This window comes from Miniopterus schreibersii (genome assembly GCF_964146895.1).
Source record: "Miniopterus schreibersii genome assembly, chromosome: X".
NCBI classification, from domain to species: Eukaryota; Metazoa; Chordata; class Mammalia; order Chiroptera; family Miniopteridae; genus Miniopterus; species Miniopterus schreibersii.
The window spans coordinates 10619576-10642844 of record NC_138104.1 but is presented as its reverse complement, the minus strand read 5'-3'; the positions used below and the strand labels follow the sequence as shown (position 1 = coordinate 10642844).

Below are 23269 nucleotides of genomic sequence, written 5' to 3'. Positions count from 1 at the left end.
TCACCCTTAGGTATCTGTGCTGCACCTAGGGTGTCTGGTGATGTCAACACCGATGATAATTTCTGCATTAGCCCAGTAGTTAATAGTGTACAAAATTCTTTCCTATCCATTATCTCATTTGATGCCCAAGGGTGCCCCTGTGAGGAAGGTAGTACAGGTGCATTGATTTCCATATTTTAGAGTCAGAAGGAAGACCCAAAACATAGTACTTGGTGTCAGGCTGGTGCTACTCAAATATTAGGGCTTGCTTGAGGTCCTACTGCTAGCTCTCTGCAAGACAGAACTAGGATCTGGTTCTTGGAACCCCCAAACAATCCTCTTTCCATTACACCAAGCTGCCTCTCTAAGAGTCCAGGCCCAGGCCAGTAGCTGTTATTGATGGGAGAAACAATTAGAAATAAATCTGCCTAGAAAGGAATATTTTGGCAGTAAATGGAGGCACCGTACCACACTGAAAAGAACTCTGCATGTGGAGTGAGGACTGCTGTGGTTGAGTTCTAGCTCAGGAGATCACTAGCCACGTGACCTTGAGCAAGCCACTCACAGACATCATAGACTCAGTTTCCTCAATTACAAAATTGAGAATTGTGGTGAGAAACAAATGAAATAACACAAGTGAAAGGGCCTTGTAAACACCCCGATGGTGTACAAAGGTAAGGTATTATTATTATTATGAATTTGCTGTTGTTCTATCCTCAAATAAAATAATCATTAATATCTGCATTCTCTTCAAGCTCTCCCTACCCTGCTCCTTGGTTTCCCATCATCTGCTATAGGGCAGGAAGCGTGGCCCCCAACAGGAAAGGGCTCAGAGAAGCTAGAGCTTCAGCCAGGAAACAACCGTCTTGCCCCAACCTTCATTTCACCAGATAAATGATGCAGCCAAATGGTGAGACACAGACAAGTGGGAACAAAGGCTTCCAGAATCCATTTCAGCCTCAAACCAAGGAGCAAAGTAGCCCTAAGACCCCAAGGACCTTTAGAGAAGCAGAGATTTAGTAATTACCAGGTTAATTAAAATCAGTGAAGACAACCAACCCAAATCAAAGCAGAACTGGTGGGGCCTGCATTATCAGGCTCAATAGAGGTGATTCCCACCCCTCACCCACACATAACAGCGCATTTTTGAGTTCATATGTTGATTGGCTTAATCAAACCATTTCCAAATCTCCACTTTTCCTGGGTGCTTCTTAGGCCAGAAACTTTTTAAGGTGTGTGTGGGGGGTGCATGGCCAAGGTGAGAGTGGTTAAATAAAACAGTTTCCTGAAGCAAAGTAAAATGACAAGCGTTATGTCCCCATTGCTGGCGATAGATTTGAGGTTGGTGAGGAAAGCAAGCGGGCCTCAGACAACAGCCTCAGACAGCAGCAAAGCCACTGCAGCCTTAGTGGCTTGCCATCCTCCGCAATACTCACACACATCCTTCAAACCAGGTGAGGGAGACATACCAGGCAAGTCTCAACTGCCATCTCTCAAGTCCTTCCAACGGAGAGAAGATACCCCATAAGCTTAGAGGTGAAACCTCTGGGCCTGTGACAGGGGATGGGGGCAGGGAGTAGGAAGACATTAATCCAGGAGGGCTTCCTTCTAGTCCAAAGGACCTTCTCGCTTCCTTCGTATAGATAAATATATAATAAATTATATCAATATATCTGCACATAAAGAATTTTTTTTTTTTTCAAATCCCTGCTATTCATTTCACATTCCGTTTACAAAGCCCTGAACCCTCCTGGAACTGCTGGGCACCTCCCCTAATACCCTGTAGGCTGAGGCGCTGTCTTTGAAGTCCCCAACGGGGCTCAGGGTTGGAGCTGCAAGAAACACCCTAAGAGTGAAAGGAAGTCTGCCGGCAGCTTCAGCTCCTTCGCGAGCTGCTCTCCTCGGAGCTAATGTAAAGTCATCCGAGTTCCACTGTGGACCACTGGCTGCTCAGCCCTTCAGTCCTGGGGATGGCCTGGGATGTAAACATGCACGAGGATTTATTCCTTTGGCCAGACGGGGAGTCGTTAGGGTAAAGGGTAAGGGTCAAGGGGCTGGGTTTGGTGACTGGGGAGCACGGCGACTGCGGGCAGAAGCCGAGTCCTCCTCGAGCCAGGGTTTCGCCCCCGAGTCCTGCAGGCATCCCCCCGTACGTCGTCCTCCTTCCTCCCTCGGGCCTCTCTCACTCCCGCCCCCTCCCCAGATGCCTCCCCGCCCAGGCCGGGGGTTGCCTTTTGAGGGCGGCCCAGGGGGGGTTGCAGCCCCGGAGGTTGCCACGAAGGGTGGGCCGCCCTGGCGATGCGGGGCGAAGGCATCGAGCCCCGGCATTTTCCCTTCCCCAGCACCTGTCCCACTTTGGCGCTGGGGCTGGGGCTGCGCCCGCGGGCTGCCTGGGTGCCCGAGCGCCGGAGCCCTGCGCTGAGGTCGCGCGGGTTAGGGAAGTGGGGGGCCGGGAGAGGGGCGGGGCGTCCCGAGAGGGCGCCCCCCCACGAGTGCAAGACCCTACGCCCCCGCGTACACTGAGTCTAAACGGAGAGAGAATCACACAGAAAGCACGAGCAAAAAACGCTCGATCTCCGACCCCGAGCGGCGTTGCTCGCCCCCCCCCTTCCTGGAGCCGGGGGCTGGCAGGGGGAAGGTGGCTCTGTTCTTCCCCCGTGGCCAGTGCGGGGTCTGCGGCTGCCCGGCGAGGTTCCGGCTTCCCCCGGGCTGGCAGGGGGAGCCCCGAGAACGGCAGGCCCGCCCCCCCCTTCCTCCTCCTCCTTCCCCTCCTCCCCCACGTGTCCTCCCAGAGCCCAGCGGCCTTATCCCAGCACCCCCCGCCACCTCCCTCCTCCTCCCGCTTCGCCCGCTTCCCCGGCGGCGTGGAGAAGAGCAAAGTTGCGACAGCGGTCGGGGGCTCTGTCCAGGTGAAGGGGGCGCGGTGGGGGGTGGGGGAAACGGTGCGGCCCTGCGGCAGGGGCGGAGGGAAGATAAAGAAACTTGCTTTCCGCGGCCCCCACCCTGCGCGGGTTCGGATCTTGCGTGGACCGAGCCCTCGTGGCGAGACGCGGCAACGCCGCCGGGACCGAGGCCGGCACCGGGACCTGGACCCGGACCGCCCGCCTGGGCCAAATCGGCGGTCGCAGGCAGCGGGCCAGGCCAGCACCCAGGCAAGGGCGGGGTGGGTGGCCGTACACCGGACCGAACCGGGGACTCCGGGGGCCTGGGCGCGGGCCGAATCCGGACCGGGCCGAGTTGGGTGGCGAAGTAGGACGTGGATTCGGGGGCGGGGCGCCGCGGGAGGGGGAAACCAGGCCCGGCCGGACCGGCCTGGGCGTGGGGGCGGGGGGGGGGCGAGTTCGGGGCACTTGCTGGGCTCGGGACCGAGCCGTAGGGCGGGGCGGCGCTAGGGGCTGGGCCGGACCCGCGGGGAGAGGGCGAGGGGAGGGGGAACCGGGGGTGGAGTAGGGGCGTGGAGTTGCGAGCGGGGTCTGGCCTCTGCCGGGGGCGAAGGTAGATTCGCGGGGCCGCCAGCGGAGGGAGGGAGGCCCGCGGCAGCTCAGCGGCGGGGAAGGCCAGCTTCCGCGGAGTTTGTGCCTGGGCTTCCCGGGCTCCCGCCGCCTCATGCGCACAAATGGGGCTAGGGGACTGACTGGTAAGCAACTGCGAGTGTTAGACGGTGTTCAGAGGCAATTCAGGAAAAATCGAGGAAAAGACACCGTCTGCAATTATGCCAAACCTCCCACCCACTTCTTAGCATCTGGATTCTGCTCTCAGGGGGCCGCGGACCCTCCCCAGCCACAACCCTTTGACTCTCCAGCGCTCCCACCGCCTCCCCCCTCCCTTGACCATCTGACTCTTTTAGGGGTGTGTGTTTGGGGGTGGACGACGGCGGGGAGTGGGGAGTATACTTTCACTCCCGCCACGGCAGCCTAGTTCGTATCTTATTCCTGCATGTAGCGTCGCTTCGAGTCTTGTGGACATTAAGGTTTAGATAATCTACTGCCCACTAACCCCCCACCAAGTGATTTGATGGCTTTTAAGGAAAGGGACGAATCTCTGGATTTCCATGCCCTGGGTGAGGTTTTAGGATTGGGATTCACCCCCCCCCCCAGCTCACTTCCACTACCAACCCCTTTCCTTATGAGCTATTTCCATGGGGATACGAACTTGGCTGGGGGAAAACGGGAGTATTAATGTTATTCTCTATCTCTACACAGGGTCGAGGTGCCAAGGACGGCTAGTCTCAGAGGGAAAGTAACCACCAGTCCAACTCGGGTCGCCCCCACTACTACTTCGGTGAGGGGGGCAACGATAAGAAGGGGATACTGGAGGGTAGGGGGCCATCATAAGGGAACTGGCTGGGTAGTTGTTCCCGGAGGTACTCCGTTTCTTGGCGGGGAGGGAGACGCGAGCCTGGGCTTCAGGGGAGGGATTTTAGGGAGGGAGATGGGGGGGGTGGCGACGACGGGGGGGGGGCGGTGGCGGGAAGAAGAGGGGAGTCACGCCCTGCCAGCAAGGGGAGCCTCCCTCAGACCCTTGGGAGAAGAGGACTCAATGGGTCTGCTCTGTGATGCCCAGAAGGGAAGATCTGGGGTCTCTGGATTTGCACACTGGATCAGGCACCAGTGGCCTGAGAAAGTCAGGTCGGGCATTAGGTGGAGAGCATTGGGAGAAAGAGGGAGAACCCTTAGGCCTTGGTGCACTGATCTTTCCCTTTCCTCAACCTTCCCCTTCGAGGGGCGTCGAGGGTGGGGGCACGGGGCTCTTGCAGACCCTCAGATAGAGCTCCTCCGCCTTTCTCGAGAGTCTAGCTTTTTGCCCGGCTTGCTTCAGCCACCGCTGCCTCCCTCTCCGGAATCTGCTCGGTCCTCGCAGTGATCCCCTCCTCCTCCCCTCCCCTCCCAGTGTCACCGGGGCTGCTTGGCTCTGCCCCCTTCGCCGCCGCTCGCTCCTGCTTTCGTCCCTCCCTCTCTCGCTTACTCCCTCCCTTCGCCGCCTCCTCCCCATTCCTCCCCCCGGACACGCGGCATTCTGGGAGTTGTAGTCCCTTGAAGCGGGGGCTGGCGCCGCCCGCGGACCCCGCCGGACTCCACTTCCCGTCGAGCCCTGCGACCGGCACCCACTCCACCAGGCTTCGCTCGCACACACAAGACACACATACACCGCTCTCCCCCTCACTCTTTCCCTCGCCGCGGTTGCTGCCAGTGTGTGGCTCTGTCTCTCCTCCGCTTTGCCGAGCCCTCCCTTCTTCCTCTCAGTTCCTAGAGTCCGACCGCCGCCGCCGCGGAGAGAGACGAGAAGGAGGTCGGTGGCGATAAGGGGCGGAGGGGGGCATCAGATCCGGGCAGTGTGAGGCGGGTGGCGGTACTGAGGGGGTAAGAGAGAGCCCGGGTGGCGGCCTGAGCCTCCCCGCGGAGCCGACCCGAGAACAGGTGCGTCTTTTTTTTCTCTCCCCCAACCCCTCCACCCCTTTTGGCTCCCGGGTTTTCTCGTATCTCCCACCCTCCGCTTCTTTCCATCTTAAGCCTTTCCTCAACCCTGTCCCTTCTTCGCCCCGCGGCCGCTCAGCTGCCCCCCAGGGGCGCCGTCCTCTTCGTGTCCCCGGACGTAGTGCTCCCTGGAGCTTGCTCGGTTCTCGCCCCTCCCTTCGGGACTGCTCCTCTCCACTTCCCACCTTCGTACCCCATTCCGGCCCTACCCTACCCCCACCTCACCCCTCTCCCTCAGCCAGGTGAGACTTGTTCGCTAGGATTTGAAAGAGTCTTCTTACCGGCTGGCGGGGGTCTCCATGGAAACGGGGGGTCTGGTTGATCCTAGGGGGGAAACCATTGGAATTACCCCACTCCTCAGAAAAGGAGGTGGAGGCTACGGTTTTGTTAACTACCTGGCCCCAACCCCCGATCCAGGGATTCGACGTTCGGAAGGGAGGATGGCCAGCAGGGCAGGGCGAGTAAGGTCTTGTTTTTTGGGGGGGTACTGTCCGTGGTGAAGTCTTTAAGACACCAGGAGAAATATCCTCCAGCCTCAGAGAGGAGGTGCGACGGGTGCTCTTCAGGGCTGCGTTTTCCCCGGTGTTGGGGTGCAGGAACCGTAGGGTAAGGGGTACCCCTAGGTGGCGGCGGGGCCTGGGTTAGGGAGTGGGAGTGCTGTGATGGGGGCAGGGGCAATTATCTGAGTCCCTGGAAAAAAGGCGGGGGATGACTTCGGAGCGCCCTGGCTCCGCTGCCCTCGCTCAACGGGCGGGGGCCGCCAGGCCGGGCGCGGCGGGGAGGGGTCTTAAATTGAAGGGGGATGAGATCGGGGGCAATTCCCACTAGCTCCGGCAAACCAGGGGGGGAATCCGGCGTGCAAGCTCTCCACCCGCTTCGCGCCAGGCCTGGAGGCAAGTGGTTTGAGAGCAGAGCCCAGGGCTGGAAGGAGGGAGGCTCCGGTTACGGGGCCGGGTTTCGGGATCAGGGGCAATCCCCCAGCCCTTGGAGAAGGAGGGCGAGGGATGGCCGCGAACCCCAGGGCTCCCCCACCCTGGTCCTTAGGGGCGTGAGGAATGGACAGCAGGCCCAGCGGAGCTGGATCCGAGAGGATCGCGGCTGGGGCGTGGGGGGGCTTAGCGGTGGGCTTCGGGGGGAGCAGTCCGGCGGCGGGGCGGGCGGGGCGTGGGGCTCCGGCGGGGCGGGGCCGGGGCGGCGCTGCCGCCGCCGCCGCCGCCGCTCCTCCTGCTGGGGCCGCAGCAGCCGTTGCCGCCGTCGCCGCTGCTGCCGCCGCCGCTGCTTCTGGGCGGGGAACGGAGGCCAAAGGGAGTCCCGTGCCGGGGCAGAGGGCGCAGGCGGCGCACGGTGGGGAGGGGGCAGTCCTGGGGGCGGGAGCAGGCGCGGGGGGGTGGGTGGAGCCCCGACGGGGGGCGGTACGATCCGGGACGAGACGACGAAGAGCCCCGGGGGCCGGTTTGTGGAGAACTAGGTGCCGGGAGAAGGAAGGTGGGGGGTTGGTCCCGCGACGGGTCTCGTGGGCTTGACTCTTCGAGGCTCTTCTTCGGGATAGAACCCTGCAGGGGCGCCCATTAGTCCGGGAAGGGATGGGGAGGTGAACTGGACGGTGGAGGGGGGCCTTCCTCTCTAGGGTCCCGACGAGAGGAAGGCTGGGCCAGAGGGCCGTCCGGGGCAAGGCTGGGGACGCGTTATGGAGGTGTGGGAGATTGTTGTAGGGAAAGATGTGGTTGAGGGGAAAGGCGGGAGGGAAGCACACTGCAAACCCACGAGGCCAACAGCACAGGCCAGTGGGGGTGCCCTTCTATTCCATCCGCACCTCCCCCTCCCCCCAGTGGAAGCACTATGTTTTTCTTTTATTGCTTTGAAATTTTAAACGTTGGCTGTATTAGCCGTCGATGTGGTGATACTTATTCATTCTTGGTATCTGCCAGAGTAGACGGTAAGGGAAGTCGTCTTTTGCCTAGGACGAATCTAGCTCAGGGTTTAGGACCTCTTTAAGCGATTGTGGGAAGGGGGCCTCGTAAGTTGTGCGACAGCTGAATACTCTCAAGACAGTTTGGAGGTCGTCCCTGTGGCACAGAGGTGGAATACTGTCGCAAAATTCCTTGGTGAGATTTCTGGGGATGCAGTTGTAGGTTAGCGTTTCCCTGGAAGCCCCATGGTTCATTCGGCTTAGAAGACTCTCAAAGTCACACTGTTGAAACGTTTTTTGGGGGAAGGAAGGGGAATGCATTTGGGGTTAGGAGTAGATTAGGTTGATAATAAAATTCTTAAGTTTGAAGGGACTTTAAAGGTCATCTAGTTCTCTGTTTTCCTGTCCTATCCTTGAATATTGGGATAGAGGGAGGTTTATTTGGGGGGAGATAGGGTAGGCAGCACAATGGAGCAGAGTTTAGTTTAGTACTAGAGTACTCAAATTGGGTGGTGATGTCACCATGTGGTACCAAAGAGGGCAGCATATAGGAAAGAAATTTGGAGGATTCCACTGGGGAGTAAATGGGGTGACCAAACCTTGAGAATCATTTGGAGGCTCCAAATAGGAGTAAAACATTGGGGGAGGAACCTGTAAAATTTTGATGGAGAAGCAAAATTAGTAGGAAAGACTGGGGGAGCTGGGAGGAGCTGGGAGCTAGGTGACTCAACTTCAGAGAATCTGAAGGTTGATAGTTTAGGAGGGAAATAGGCATCTTGACTAAGCCATGTGGATATTGATAGGCAGACTAATTTTTTGTTGCTGTTGTTAATCCTCACCTGAGGATATTTTTTTCCATTGCTTTTCAGAGAGAGTGGAAGGGGGGAGGGTGGGAGGGAGAGAGAGAGAGAGAGAGAGAGGGAAAGAAACACGTGCCCCTGGGTGGGGTGAACCTGCAACCCAGGTAGGTGCGTGCCCTTGACCAGAAATCGAACCCAGGACCCTGTAACCACTGATCCAAACTGACCAGGGCGGCAGACTCATCTTTTGATAGGGCAACTGAGGCAGCTTCCCTTGGGGTAGATGTGGGAGGTGAGAGCCACAGACTGTGGGGCACAACTCAAATTAACGTTTAAGAGGGGCTGACCCTGTTACCAGCTTTGGAGCAAAGGTAGGTTTCTTTCTATTTTGGCTCTGAGAAGTCACTGATAGAAGAGGAGGGGACTCGGATGTCTGGGTTAAAGAGGACTAGTTCTTTAGATGGCAAATTGTTAGGATAGGGCAAAGGAAGCTAAGTCCCTGGCAGACTCTGCTATTGGAGTCTGGATTGGGCAGAGGGGAGGGGAGCTCCAGAAGAAATGGTGGCTGTACCAAGGGCACTCCTAGATATCACTGTTTTGATTTACCAGGAGTGGAGGGAGGATCCCTTTCTTTCTCAGTGGCATAGATTTTCTTGGGGAGCAAAGGGGGTTCCTCCAAGGGTCTCTTTGCTTTAATCTTGCTGCAGTTCACTACATAGGGAAGAAGTTTCGTACAAGTGGCAGGGGATCTCATGACCAATCTGGATAATGGGTCTTATAGAGCTACTTCTTTTAGGGGAACAGAATTGTGGGCAAAAAGGACTTGAACACAAGAAAGAAGGGAGGTAAAAAGAGAAGTCAGGAAGAGGGCTGGTTGGGCAGTGAAGGAGGAAGAAAGGTGATCATCACTGGTCCCATGTTAGGGCCAACTAAGGAAAGAGTGCAACCTTGAAATCTCCAGGATAATGTTTTCCAAAGTAAAGTTGGAAGAAACTTTAAGGCTATTTACATGCTGGAATCACTAAAGTTGAGGCAAGAGAGAAGAGTGATCTTGGGTAAAAATAGGATTGGGGAGAAACCAGCATGTAGGAAGAAATATAATGTTTACCTGTAAGGAAATAGAGAATCTAGAGATAGTATATAGGCTAAAAAATGCAGAATGTGAGAGAAAGAAGAAGACCTTGTTACTCAGGTGTTATTTGGAGCTGGTGTCAAAAAAGGTAAAAATTGGTAGTTGCTACCTTGGGAAAGCCCAGGAAGCAGAGGTTAGCTGAGATCCAAGGCTTACAAGTTTTAGCATTAATTAGACAATCTAGACTAAATAAGGATACTGAATGGGGGAAGGAATTCATGATCCTAAATAGAATGGCCTTGAAAGAAGGAGAAAGTGGGAATATACCAGTTTTTCCAGTCTGCAAGTGGGAGGGATCCTAGATATAGGAAGGTGAATGATGGAAATTCTCAGAACATGGGCCTGAGAGCCTGGGGCCAGAATTGGAGGGTGGGGTGGGGGCATGGAGGAGAGGTGCTAATTAGGAGTTGAACATCTGGAGTGGTTTGTTGATCCTAAGCTGAGTTAAGTTTGAGATAGACTAGAAGAGCCACAGTGGGTAGGAAGTTATTTTCCAGCATCAGTCAGCATCTGGGTTTGAGAGAGGAGGAATTCATTACTGAGCTGGGTGGGAAAGTGGACCCCTAGAGCGGAACAGAGAAAGCTGGGGAAAGTGGACATTGTTGATAGAGTACAATAGATGGGAGAAGCCACTGACAATTACGTAAGGGGTAAGGAAGACTCTAGACCTTTGAGGTGGTGGTGTTCATCCTCACCTGAGGATATTTTTTCCATTGATTTTTTTAGAGAGAGTAGAAGGGAGGGTGACAGAGAAACATCAACATGAGAGAGAGACATTGATTGGTTGCCTCCCACATGCGCTGCGATCAGGGCCCGGGATCCAGCCTTCAACTGAGGTATGTGACCTTGATGAGGAATTGAACCCATGACCCTTCAGTCTGAGGGCTGACGCTCTAACCACTTAGCATACTGTCCAGAGCTAGAGCTTTGAGTTTTTAAAAAGAAAGGAAATTTTACTCTGCTTTTGCTGGAGTTCTAGTTAGGTATGAGTCTATGCTTGCCAGAAGGTTTGGCTTCAAGATGGCCAAAGAGGGAGGTAATAAGACATAATTTACCTTTTGGCCACTAGGATGCTAGTACAGTGTTTTACGTAGTCTCACATGCAAACCAGGCTTTATTAATGCCAGTTTTTGAATGGTCATCCTTAAAATAATGTAGAAATCATTCTCTTCCCAAATCTACCCTTTCCTACCATTCATACCTTAAAAGCAGTCTTTTATGATGACAACTTTCTTATGTGAACTGAAATTGAATTCTGGTCAAGAGTAAGATTTTAACTGTTTCTATTCCCATAATTCAAATGTGCTGTTCTGTTTTCATGTGTGTGTGTGTGTTTTTAAAGCAGAAGCCACCCTTTTCCCATAAAACATTTAAAAATGGATAATTGTTTAAAAAGTGGCTGCAGGCTGCATGTCAAGGTCATATTTTCCCAGGTCAGTGAATGGTGATGAATTTGAAGAGAGATGATTCATTATTTGTAAAACTTGGTAATGTTCAGATTTACTTGTGAGAGTATGTGAGGCAGAATACATCTTCATTTGGATTTTAAGAAGACCTTAATTAAGCTAAGTGGCCATGAAGAATTGAGAGTACTGATGGGGCAGGCAAAGCTTTGTGTGTCAGGCTTCTTTATCGACTGTCTGCTAAGAAACAAAATTTGGTTACCTCACTGCTAAGGTATGCTTAGAAATCTTAGTGTTAGTGCCATTTAAGGGTACAGTTGAGTTTTGTTATAATGCTGGTGTGCAGGCATAGGAGAACAAGCGGTTTTTTATTTTTCCAAGTTCTTTAGAGAAGTGCACTATACGTGACCTTAATCCCTGAGAGGAGTCAGTTCACTCTCTACCTGGATCCATGAGGTGCTTAGGTATCTTATATGGTGATGAGGTTTTACTTGGTTGTACCATATGCAGGTTAGTGTCGTACAGTGGTTATTTAATTACCTGGGGCTTTGGAGACATACAGCCAGCCGCACGTTAGATTCCTTTCTCTTCTACTTCCTAGCTGGGTGGCAGGAAGCAAGTCACTTAACTTTCTTGAGCCTCAGTTTTCTCATCTATAAAATGGAGACGATAATCCCAATCTCATAGGACCATGAGGATTATATGAGATGATATGTATGTATTACCAGGTCCATAGAGGGTGCCCAATAAATGGCACCTATTATTATGTTATAATCCTAGTTTTTCTTATTCAGTTGTGTCCTATGACAGTACCTTTTATATTACACTGTGGTAAACTTGGTAGCATAATGAAAACTGTCAATAATTCCCGAGCACTCCCCTTCTATCTTGATTTTCCATGCTCTTTCTCCACATTCCTGTAGTACATATTTAGCAATGGCAGGAAGAAATAGTTTGGCTCATCACTGCATTATCGCATCCATCTTTGAGGTGGAAGTGGCAGCTTCTTTAAAAGCTGTGCTGTAACACTGTTAGTCTTTCAGGGCAGGAACTGAAGAGTGTCTATCCAATTGAAACTTCAGGGAACATTTTGGGCCATGCTAAAAAAATTACCCAAGCCTAGTTTACTGGGGTGACATTTTAAAAAACCATTGCTTTCTGAAAAGGGCTGCTGTGTTTCATTATGACTGGTTGGGCTTTCCAGCTGTCTCTGACATCTGGAAGTTCTACAAAAGCTGGTATATAGAGCTTGGGCTTGGTATGGCTCTATGAAAAGGATCTTCATCAGTCATTGGATGGGAGAGGATATCTCAAGTAGCTCAGGCATCGCCAAACCAAACTTCTGAGCAGAGAAAAAAGGTGCACTGTAAAATAGAGTTCTCTGCAGCTAGAGTGGCCTCGGATTCCAGCAATCAGTTTGGCCAGTAAAGGGAGAGAGTGCTAGCAGGTCAGTTTAAAACAGATGAGTTAACAAATTACAATTGACCCTTGGACAATGCAGGGGTTAGGGGTACCTACCCTGCACAGTTGAAAATTGGAGAATAACTTTTGACTCCCTAGAAACTTAACTATAATTGTCTCTTGGTATCTGCAGGGGATTGATTCCAGGCCCCCCGCAGATACCAAAATCTGAAGATGCTCAAGTCCCTTATATAAAGTGATATAGAACAATGCATACAGTCAGCCCTCCACCTGTGGATTCCCAACCTCGAATGGAAAAGACTGTTTTCGAAACCCGGTAAGTTGAGTCAGTGGATGCGAAACCTAGGGATATAGAAGGCCAACTGTATATTTATTGGGGGGGAAAATCCACATATAAGTGAACCTGTGCATTTCGGACCTGTGTTGTTCAAGGGTCAACCATAATAATTTCTATTTTACTTTGGAAATGTGTTACTCTCTACCCACCCCCCTTCCCCAGCAGATTTATATTCTGCTTAGGCAAATATTAAAATGAGTTGTTGCCTGAGCACACATCTCCTGTAAGTGGTAGAAGGCAGTCCGTCCGTAAGTCGGCTGGGTTTAAAAATTAGCTGTGTCTAAACAACACTCAGATAATTGGAAGTTGATTTTTACTGTTTTGCCGCACTCAATTTTATTTTGTTTCTGTGATTGTCTTTATTGTGGAAGTAAAGAAAAGAAAGAAAAGAAAGTTTATGAGTGATCAAGGGAAGTAAAAGGAATCCATAGGCCCAATGCTTTTTATATAGTATTCTTGGTTGCTGTATGATGTAGAGGGGATTTTAGTTTTTTCCATTAGTTTAGCAAGTATTTATTGAGTACCTGTTGTGTGCCTTGTATCATTCTAGACATTATTGGGAGGATGATTAAAAGGAGTATAAAGTACTGTTCCCTGGCCGGTGTGGTTCGGTTGGAGCATCGTCCCATATATCGAAAGGTTGTGGCTTTGATTCCCGGTCAGGGCTCAGACCTAGGTTTCAGATTTGATCCCAGGTTGGGGCATGTACAGAAGGCAGCCAATCCATGTTCTCTCTCTCTCTCTCTCCCCCCTTCACTTCTCTCTAAAAATCAATAGCATGTCCTTGTGTGAGGATGAAAAAGTATAAAATATTCTTTCTTTCCTTAAGGAACCTATAGACTGGTAGCAGGTTGAGCCAATATTGACAGTTTGAAATTCTGTGAGCTAATAGTATATGTGTCTATGTGTGTATATGTGTACCTTTGAATGAGTAACATATATACAGTGAGTTGAGCCCATAGGCTGGGGTGACAGAATAGAAAAAACAGCCTGATAATGACCTCTCCAAATATTTGTATAAGACGTCCAGGAGACTTTAAAAAAAAGGCCAAAGTTTGGTGAGGAGGAATCCTCTTCTGATAAAAATTCCATATCATGAATACAGTATGTTGAAATGGAGGTAGCCGAGGTTAGTCCATGGGAGGGAGGACACAGAAAAGCATCACAAAAGGGGTTCAAATATCAAATGATATGGCTCAACTTTGGAGTGTGAAAGACACAAATATTCACACGGTCCTACTGAAGACCAAGACTGAGGAAATCTAACTCTTATTTTTGATCTAGTCAAAATGAGAAGTGCTCAAAAAGCAACTGATTACTTAAAGTGACATTTTGAGGTGGCTTTACATTTTGAAAAGGACTGATAAATTTTGTAGTGATTGCTTAGGCTTTCTTGATATCTGTGACATTAAAAATTGTACAAAATCTTGTAATTAGATCCTAGGTCTAGTATAAAGATTTGATGAGGTGTTTTCCTTAAATGGAGTAAAATAATTTCCTTGCAGCAGGAAATGGAAGTGAGTACTATTTGAATAATAGGAAAAAAGTATCATGGCAGTTAGGTAGAAGACCTAAACTGACTTGGTGGCATGAAAATATAAATTAGAGATTAAAACTTTTGTTTTTGTGTATTTCATTGTTGGAATCTGTTACCATTGTTCCTTTCAAGTGCTTTCATGTTGTCTATTTCAAGTAGGGACTAGTTTATTCCCATTTTGCAGATGACATAGTAAATGGACATAGTGAGGTGTCTGAGATCATTGAAAAGTGGGAGCTGACAATGCTCTCAATTAGAGGATTCCAAATGGATTTTGGCAGTTTTTAAACATCAAATTGAATGGATGGGGATTCTACCCTAGTGAGGAGATTGAAAAGCTCCAGAGAGATTGTAAGCTCTGGCCACTCCATTAAGATGGATGTCTGGCCTCCCAAGGCAACTGTTGGAGGTAACTACATTCATTTGAATGTGTAAGCTTTCATGTGTTGAACAGATAGTTAACATTCATTTGTATCCAATCTCATAAATTTTTATAGGCGAGGTAGGCAAGGTTTTTTAAAATTTATTTTTATTTAAAAATTTTTTTTAATCATTTTTATTTATTTTAGAGAGAGAGTGCAAACATCAATTTGTTGTTCCACCTACTCATGCACTCACTGATTCCTGCCTGCCCTGACCAGGGATTGAACCCTCAACCCTAGTGTATCAGGGTGATGCTTCAACCAACCAAGCTAACGGGCTAGGGCTCTAGGCAAGGGTTTGTGTGTGTGTGCGTGTTGGGGGGGAGGGGTTGGTTAATCCTTACCTGAGGATATTTTTTCCATTGCTTTGTTTAGACAGAGTGGAAGGGAAGGGGAGTGAGAGAGAAGCATTGATATGAGAGAAACACATGAATTTGTTGCCTCCTGCATGTGCCCTGACCGGGGCGAGGAACGAACCTGCAACCCAGTTATGTGCCCTTGACTGGGAATGAATCCTGCGACCCTTTGGTCCCCAGGCTGACACTCTTAACCACTGAGCCAAGCTGTCCAGGGCAATAGGCAAGGTTTTTAAAGATGGAGGTACACAAGTGGCCTGTGAAGGTGCCCATGCTAGAGCTATGTACAGGCAACTACTTAGCCTTCTTGGTAAATTATAGGAGTTGATGTCTCTGGGAACAGGATGCAATGTCCCTTATGAGACTGATCCCTTGGGATAGAACCAATGGAAATATTTGGATAGCCAAACAAACGGGAACTAGAAAGTGCTAGGACAGATTTTCAGGTAGAAGGTTGGGATGAACAGTGCAGAGGGCCCCTTCCTCTAAATTGCCCAGTGGATTATTTATAGTTGCTTTTGTGTATGTTTATGGTGGTGTGCGGTGGTAGAGGGAAGCTAAGTAAAGTGATCAGGTAGGGAAGTAAAGTATGGTAGGGACAGATGAGGGGTTATAGACACTGGGGGGAATGCTGAGGAGAATATTCGAATACCCTCGTGTGGGAAACTAGTCAGAACAATTTACATTGGAGAGCTTCCTCATTAGGTGGTGAGGTTTGGCATATGTAATTAAGTAGGGAAAATGGGAATGTTAGTCTCCTGTTGAATAACACATGGAAGAAGGCAGAGTGACACAAAGGGTAAGATCTGTGGTAGGGGTTCCTTATCGAAAGCCAGGTAAAGTTATCCTTGTTGGGTATGTGTACACTTTCCTATTGAAAACAATAACTTGGAGGTGTTTTGACCTCTCTCTAAAGGTATGTGGTGACTAGGTGGAAGTCATGGCCTTTTCACTTTAGCCCTAGGATCTCAATATCAGTAATCTTTTGGATCTCCTTGGAGGTGTCTGAGGTGTCTCAGATGCTGCTTTTCCCAAAGTGGGGTAATGGGTGGCCTCTCCTTTGCTTCTGTGAAGTTTAAATGTGAATACCTCTGTCTAATGGGAGCTTCACCCAGAGCTCTGGATTTCTATTGGAGCAATAGGTCCCAAAGTTGGTTTTCTTTACTTATTAGTCATCACTGACCCAGCCCTCCATCTTAAACTGTCTGCTGGCCACGCCTATCCTCTTGAGGACAGATTCAGGGCCCCGCTTCAAGATGAATATTTTCCAGCTCTTATATTTTAAAGTCATAATTGCTTCCAGGTCACCAGGCAGTGTGAACCAAAGAAGCCTGGGGAGTACTTCCAGATTTAGTTTAACTGAGACCTTCTTAATCTTGAATTTCTAATTTACTGTCTTGATGGTAGAGTCCAACCGTGGATAAATGGGCAGGTTTCATGCTATGTTGTTCATGATTCTGGGGAACTTGTCCGCTGGACGCACACTCTGTCTGGTCATTTTCAAGGTTAACTTTTTATTTTATTTTTTTAATCCTCACCTGAGGATATGCTTATTATTTTAGAGAGAGAAGGAGAGAGAGAAACATTGATGTGAGAGAGAACATTGCTTGGTTGCCTTCCCAACGTGCCCCGACCGGAGATCCAACCTGCAACCTTTCAACGGGACAATGCTCCAACCAACTGAGCCACACCACACATGGCCAGGGCTCAGGGTTAACTTTTAAAACAATTTCTACCTTGGCAAAAAGCATTTGTGAGATAGAAATGCTTTATTACCTCCTTTTGTGTCCTCCTCTTCCTCATATGCATGATGACCATGCTTTGCTTGGCGTGTAGTTGTGAAATCTGCTTGCTTGGGTATCTTCATTTCCAAACAAATCCAGAAAAGTCTGTCCCATTGTAAAATCTTTGCGATTTTAGTGCTGTCTGTTCCCTATTACCAACTCCCCTTAATCCTGACTTGGGCTCTAATTTGATGTTCTCCCCCTTTTGATAACATATTCTCTCTAAACTTTTCTAAAATGTCTGTCTTCAGTGCTTCCCCACAGTGTTTCAGTTTGACCCGTGGTGGTGAAATAGTTCAGGTTCCTCTATTTCGTTTTTTTCCCTTTTGGTGGTTATATCCTACAGGCTTCTCTTTCATGCCTTTCACACCTGCCCTTGTCTTCTAGTGTGTTTTTTTCCTTTTGGATTTTTTTGCGGAAAGATTTTTGCTTCATTGTGGTTTCTCTTCTACCTGCTCTCCCTTGGCGTAGCTGCTGTTTCCACCATTTAAAGGTTAGTGTCTTTCTATTAGTCCTTTTGCTTTTTTGGTTTCTCCTGTATGGTGGTTATGCCTGGCTACCTACTTGCTGCTGCCTGCTTGTTGGAGTCATTCTCTTGAATCTTGGTCAGTCCTAGTTGTGTATACATGTGCCTCCTAAACTGGAAAGTTATTTATTTATTTATTTATTTATTTATTTTTCCAGCCACGCTTAACACTTTGGGTTGCTGGAGCAAGTGCTCTCCTTTGTTCTCACCATGAGTTGGATGTGTCTTTTGAGTTTTCTCCCACACAGTGGGGCCAGCTCACAGTGGTCCCCACTGCCTTCTAGGCAGTGACCAGTATTTGATTCTGGGGCCATGCAGCTGTTCATTTCTTACCAATTATATGGTTGTGACATCTGGGAAAATCCTTTGAGGTATTTCATATCCTTGTTCCTGTGCTTCCTGGGTCACATGGTGTTACCAGGTTTCTTCCAAGTTCCTTTTAAGAATTTCGCCTTTTGCCTTTGATGTGATGGTTCCCATCAGAGAGGGAGTGTGAGAGATTGAGAACACACACCACACATGAGAGCAGGTGCTACGAGCAAAAGTAAGTGGTATATGAGTGTGTATACCAGCGGAACCTACCAAGTATGGCGTGTCTGTAAGGTTGAGTGGTTAGTGATTTGATTGGACGTGCTAATAACAAAACCCTAGGCCCACTGGATTAGAATTAGAAACTCCAGGATTGGAACCTACGTCTCTTGTGTTTTTGTTTGCTTTAATCTTCACCCAAGGATATTTTTCCCATTGCTTTTCAGAGAGAGTGGAAGCTGGGGGGGAGAGAGACATCTATGTGAGAGAAACACATCGATTGGTTGCCTCCCACACGCACGCTGACTGGGGCCTGTAACCGAGGTACGTGCCCTTGGCTGGAATTGAAAACTGGGGCCCTTCAGTCCGCTGGCTGATGCTCTAACCACTGAGCCAAACTGACTAGGGCATGACTCTTGTGTTTTGAACAAGCTCCTCAATGATCCTGACTTGGGAAATTGGTGTGTTGGCCATCTTTTTCGTTTGTTTGCTAATGCTCACCAGAAGATATTTTTTTCCATTGCTCTCTTTTTAGAGAGAGTGGAAGGGAGGGGGAGAAACATTGATGTGAGAGAGACATATTGATTGGTTGCATCCCATACTCACCCTGACAAGGGCTGGGGATCGAACCTGCAACCCAGGTATGTGCCCTTGACCGGGAATTGAACCCTCGACCCTTCGGTATGCAGGCTGACACTCCATCCACTGAGGGACACCGGCCAGGGCTCTGCTGGCCATTTTGACTCCTCCTGTCCTATGTGACCATTGATGCCATCAGTGCCTCTTTAAAAGTTCCTTTTGTTTACTCTCTGGCTCAGGAGGACCAATCTTAGTGGCCTTGTGTAGACCACTTAGCTGGATTCTTTCCTGCCTGTGCTTTCTATCCCTCCATGCCCCTCCCCCTCAAAGGCTACTGCTAATTAGCAGCAGTGGGCTTCACATAGGAACGGGTGCTGCTCTGACAAAAGCATAATTCAGGAGTGGGAGACCAAGAGTTAAGCAGGTGCTCCATCTTTGGGAGCTTGTGAGAATGGGGTGCCCGATATAAATTTCCCTCTCTAGGTAGTCATAAAATGTGTATTGTATGGTAATTATTTTGGTTTTTACTTGGTTTTCTTTTTGTAGTGGTGGTTATTTTGTCTTTTGGGAGGAGTCTAAAAACTCCTTTATCTAGGTGATGATTTTTACTTGTTGTTCTGTTTCCAAATTCCAGGATTTCCCCCTTAGATTTCTATCCCAGGTCCTACATGACTTTTATCTGCTGCTTACAAATATTCAGGTAGCCCTTAAAACTCATAATTCATGTTGAAATTCATCTTATGGCAAGAATGGCCCCTTCTATGACCGGGAGTCTTCTAATGCTTCATAAGGAGAAAAGGTGAAAAAAGTACCTGGTGTATCAGTCAGCAGGCTGAGCTGTTGTTTCTTAAACTGGGATATTCCAAGATATTGTAAGAAACAGTCAAAACTTGATTAACCAGGATATTCAGGGAATGGGATCCTGGTGAACTGATGTAAAGGAGACAACTTATTTGTCATACTCCTTGTTGAAATCTTTCTAAAATTATGTGTTAACTCATATAACTGTCTTGGTAATGTTAAAGATAATTTTCAGAAAAGGTAAAATCATGAGTCTCGTACAGATATAAAAATGAACACGTTAAAGATTTTATTTTACTCATTAATCAACAAGGGAACCAGACATGTTATAGATGGTTGAAAGAAAAAGTCCAAAAGCACAGATTTATACGGAGCAAAGGAATTGAGTTGCAAATGGAGGCAAAACTGGTTTTTCTGCAGTGGGGAGGGAAGTCAATCCAAAGTCTATGGGACAAGACAGTTTGCATATCCATCAGTTACCTACAATTTACAGAGGTGCAAAATAGCTTAAAGATAATGAACCAGGCTAGGATCAGGCAGCTCCAGAAGGGTGTGCTATAGACAATGCATAGTTTTTTCATTGAAACACAAACGTTTTTTCTGTAGTAACTGTACATGGTAGGTACTTTTTTGGGGGGTTGATTTTGCTTTTTGTAATTTCTTAGGGTCATCACCTCAATTCTCATCCAGGATTCAGTTCCATATAACATGCATTTGCTAATTACTTACTATATGTAAGACATTGCAGAGGAACTAGAGACAAAAGAAGAGATGGTATTTCTTTACCTTAAGTAGCTGATTGCCTGGTGGGGGAGACAGATATGCCTCTCCCACAGCTAACCACACTTGAGGATAAGAATCAGGGCTGCGGTAGAGGTAGGAATGACATGTTTTGGAACCAGAGAGGGAGGAGTTAACTGACCAGGGACTGGGGCTGGGGAGATGACATGATGACATTTAAGCTAGGCCTTGAGGGTGACAGAGAGGAAGAGGGGGCATGGGAGAGACCATTTCAGGATGAGGAAACAGCAGAGTCTTGGAACTGCATGGCCTGTTCAGGGAAGGGTCAGGATGACAAGGGCAGCAGGGGAATGGCAGGATGTGGCAGAGAAGACAGAGAGGTTTGAGGCTTGGTCCTGGAGGGCCCTGAATGCTGTGCTAAGAAACACAGGCTTGATTCTGAAGACAGAGGAAAGCTATTGAAAGCTTTTGAGGAGGGAGGGGATGAGGGGATCGAACTGGTGCTTTAGAAGATGAATTGATTATAGAATCAGGAGATTGGAGACGGGGACCAGTTAAGAGGCTATTGTAACATTCTGGGTGAAAGACGATGAGGGCCTGCATCAGGGTAGTGGCAAAAGGGGTTGAGAGAGGATGGAGATGGCATTATTTAGGCTTGGCTCCTGGCTGGATGCAGGCAGTGGGGGAGAGAAAGAGTTGGAGGCCACAAGGACAATGCTGAAATTTCCAGGCTAGGGGATAGTGGTGCTATTGACTAAGAGGAAACACGCTGGGCATGGGGGTGGGGTGGGGAGCAGGTTTATGGGAACAGATAATGAGTTCAGTTTGAGACAACATTGAGTTTGAGGGGCTCTGTGGACATCCAATTAACAGCAAGTTGCTGGCAGCTGGAAACTCTGGTCTGGGTCTAAGGAGAGAGGTCAGGGCTACAGATACAGATTTGGGTGAGTTGAAACTGGGAGCTCATGAGCTGAGAGGGAAGGAGGGGCAGGGCTGACAGATACACATACACACAGAGGGAGAGAGGTGGGGGTAGTGGAGAGCCAGCAGGAGCCAGACTGACTGATGGGAGGAAGACAAGAGAGACAGAGAGGAAGACTGGAGGCTGAGGTGTGAAGAAGAGTGGGGGGAGAGGGAGGAAGAGAGTGGAGCCTGAGGGAAGAAGAGGAAAGTGAGATAACGGAGGGAAAGGACCTGGGGCAAGAGAGGTGGGAAAGGAGAGAAAGTTGGAGGAAAGGAGGTTGTGCCAGAGAGACAAAGGAAATAGGGAGAAGAGAAACGGGGGAGAAGGGGAGAGACAGCTGGGAGAAAAATAGGAGTAAAGGGAGGTGATGAGGAGGAATAGAGGGAAATAGGGAGATTGAGGAGGAAGGGAAGGGAGAGAGAGATGCCTGGCAGGTAGGAAGAGAGTGAGGGAAGGAAGGGGAAGAGAAGATGGTAAAGGTTTCTGGCGTGGGTGGAGAGAGAAAAGGGCCCCAGAGAAGCCAGCAGGCACTGAGTCAGGACAGCCAGGAGAGGGCCAAGTCCAGGGAAAGGGTTAAAGGCACAGTAGCCTATGCTGCAGAGATAGGGAGTAGGGTGGGGACCAAGAAGAGGATGGGAGTATGTGGCTCTGCTCACCCCTCACTGCCCTTTGCTCATTCTCTGTTGTGCCATGCTGGCCTCCTGGCCCTTGCTTGATCTTAGCAGGCAGTCCCAAGCCTTAGAAGCTCTGCTTAGGTTGTTCCCTTTTCCATGGAATTCTCTTCTACCAGATATCCACATGGCTCACCCCTTTGCTTCCTTCAAGATGTTGAAATGTCTACTCCTCAGCAAGACCTACCCTGATCACCCACTTTCAAATTGGAGCCCATTCTGCCCCCTACCCCTGACCATCGCCGTGCCCCTTAGCCTGTGTTATACCTCCTTTTAACACTATTATAAATATAGAATCATTTAATGTGTTCACTGTCCGTCTCATACCACCAGAACATAAGCTTCATGGAGGCGGGATTTTGTGTTAATTGTTGAATTCCCAGTACCTAGGACAATGCTGGCTCAGTAAGTATTTGTTAAATGAATATTACTGTTGTGTTGAATATGGACAATCTCTGAAAATTGTTTAAATGATAAATGAAACAAATCCTTAATATGACTCTATTTTACTATGATTTGCTTCTTTGGAAAGTGGAGAACAGTGTAAAATTCTGGTCACTATAGGGTTCTGTTCAGTTGAGCCTTGATGAATAAGGCTTTCGGTTAGTAAGTAAAGAGTTTAAGGGTCTCAAGACAAGCTCGTTGGATAAGTCTCTTTTTTTGATGCCTCATTTTCTCTAGAAGGTGAGTTGGCTGTGCAGTGGTTATCAACAGTGAGGGCTGGACATTGGCTGGTGAAAGGGGTGGTAGGTCATGGGGATGACAGACTGAAGGAAGGAAGGAAGGAACAAGGACAGAAATGTGTGGTTCTTGATGGGACATTGTTTTTTGCTTGTTTGCTTGTTTGTGGTCAGAGTACAAGGAGTATTGTATCTGATTTGGAGGGAGCTTTAAAGCAGGCTAGATATATGCATCATCTCTGTATAACTCCCCACTTGAAATCAGAAAAGAGTATTTTTGAAGGGCTTATAAAGAAAGCGTGTGCTTCCTCTGGAGAGCTTGAATTGGCTACGTCGCTCAAATACTTCAGTACCCGTGGATTAGAGTTGACAAGAAAAAGGTCCTCAGTAGTCTTTCAACTCACTGTTCACATATGGGAACGACCCTCTAATTGTAGTTGGTTAGGCTAAATGTGTGTAGAAAAACATACTGTCATCTCATTTGTCTGAAATAGATTGAATTTCCTCGAGCACTCAAGCATATCTGTCTTTAGGATAATTTAAAAATCACTCTAGGTGATTAACAGCGTCCTCGCCTCCGTCCTGAAACCTATGGATTCCTGGAAAGCTGGTGCTCCCTCATCCCCATTTGGACCTTAATTTCCCATGGCAGGCTGGCTTATGAGAGAGAGACCGCTTGAACATTTTGGTGCTGTAATTACCTTTATTTAAGCATTTCCTTGCTAAAGGTGGTTAAGCAGGTGGTTACAAGTTTTGATTTTTGGGGGGTTCTTTTTCCTCAGGGGAAGTGGCCACAGCAGGTCCTATCTGGTGGTGAGTGGCTGTCATGATCTCTACAGCACCGCTCTACAGCGGCGTTCACAACTGGACCAGTTCTGACCGGATTCGCATGTGCGGTATCAACGAGGAGAGGTGAGGAGGCTGGGAAGGTGGCTGTTGCCGGCTTCCGGAGAGCGGTGCCTACTCACCAAGAGGGGTTAGCCGCAGCAGGGCCTGGGGAGGGACCCTGGGGGAGGTGGCTTTTAGTCATTTCTGATTTTCCTGAGATAGGATGGAACTGGGATGTGAGTGGCCTGCTCTGCCTTGCCGTCCCTGTTCAGACGTAGGTGAGGAGGCCACCAGATGACCTTTCACCAGCTAGTACTTGTCTCCTCATTAAGAACTGTCAGACGGTGGAATAAGGGGAAGCTCAGGCAACTGCAGTTTTTATTTGCTGCATCCATG

At 49.0% G+C, this 23269-nt stretch overlaps 1 protein-coding gene across 7 annotated transcripts in view; it reads left to right on the top strand.

The window, feature by feature from the left end:
• The first annotated feature begins 2804 nt into the window (after positions 1-2804).
• The window catches only part of BCORL1 (BCL6 corepressor like 1), a 61057-nt gene continuing 40592 nt past the window's right edge, over positions 2805-23269 (top strand). For 2 of the 7 annotated variants that reach the window (XM_081125730.1, XM_081125724.1), the window contains exons 1-3: positions 2805-2888; positions 4182-4260; positions 22828-22957. In XM_081125730.1, the coding sequence (XP_080981856.1) occupies positions 22872-22957 (86 nt within the window). In that variant the 5' untranslated portion in view covers positions 2805-2888; positions 4182-4260; positions 22828-22871. Of the gene's footprint in view, positions 2889-3505; positions 3617-4181; positions 4261-5126; positions 5269-5360; positions 5397-12291; positions 12436-21725; positions 21771-22827; positions 22958-23269 lie in introns of those variants that run through there. The other 5 variants (XM_081125726.1, XM_081125725.1, XM_081125727.1 and 2 more) reach the window with 5 other exon arrangements.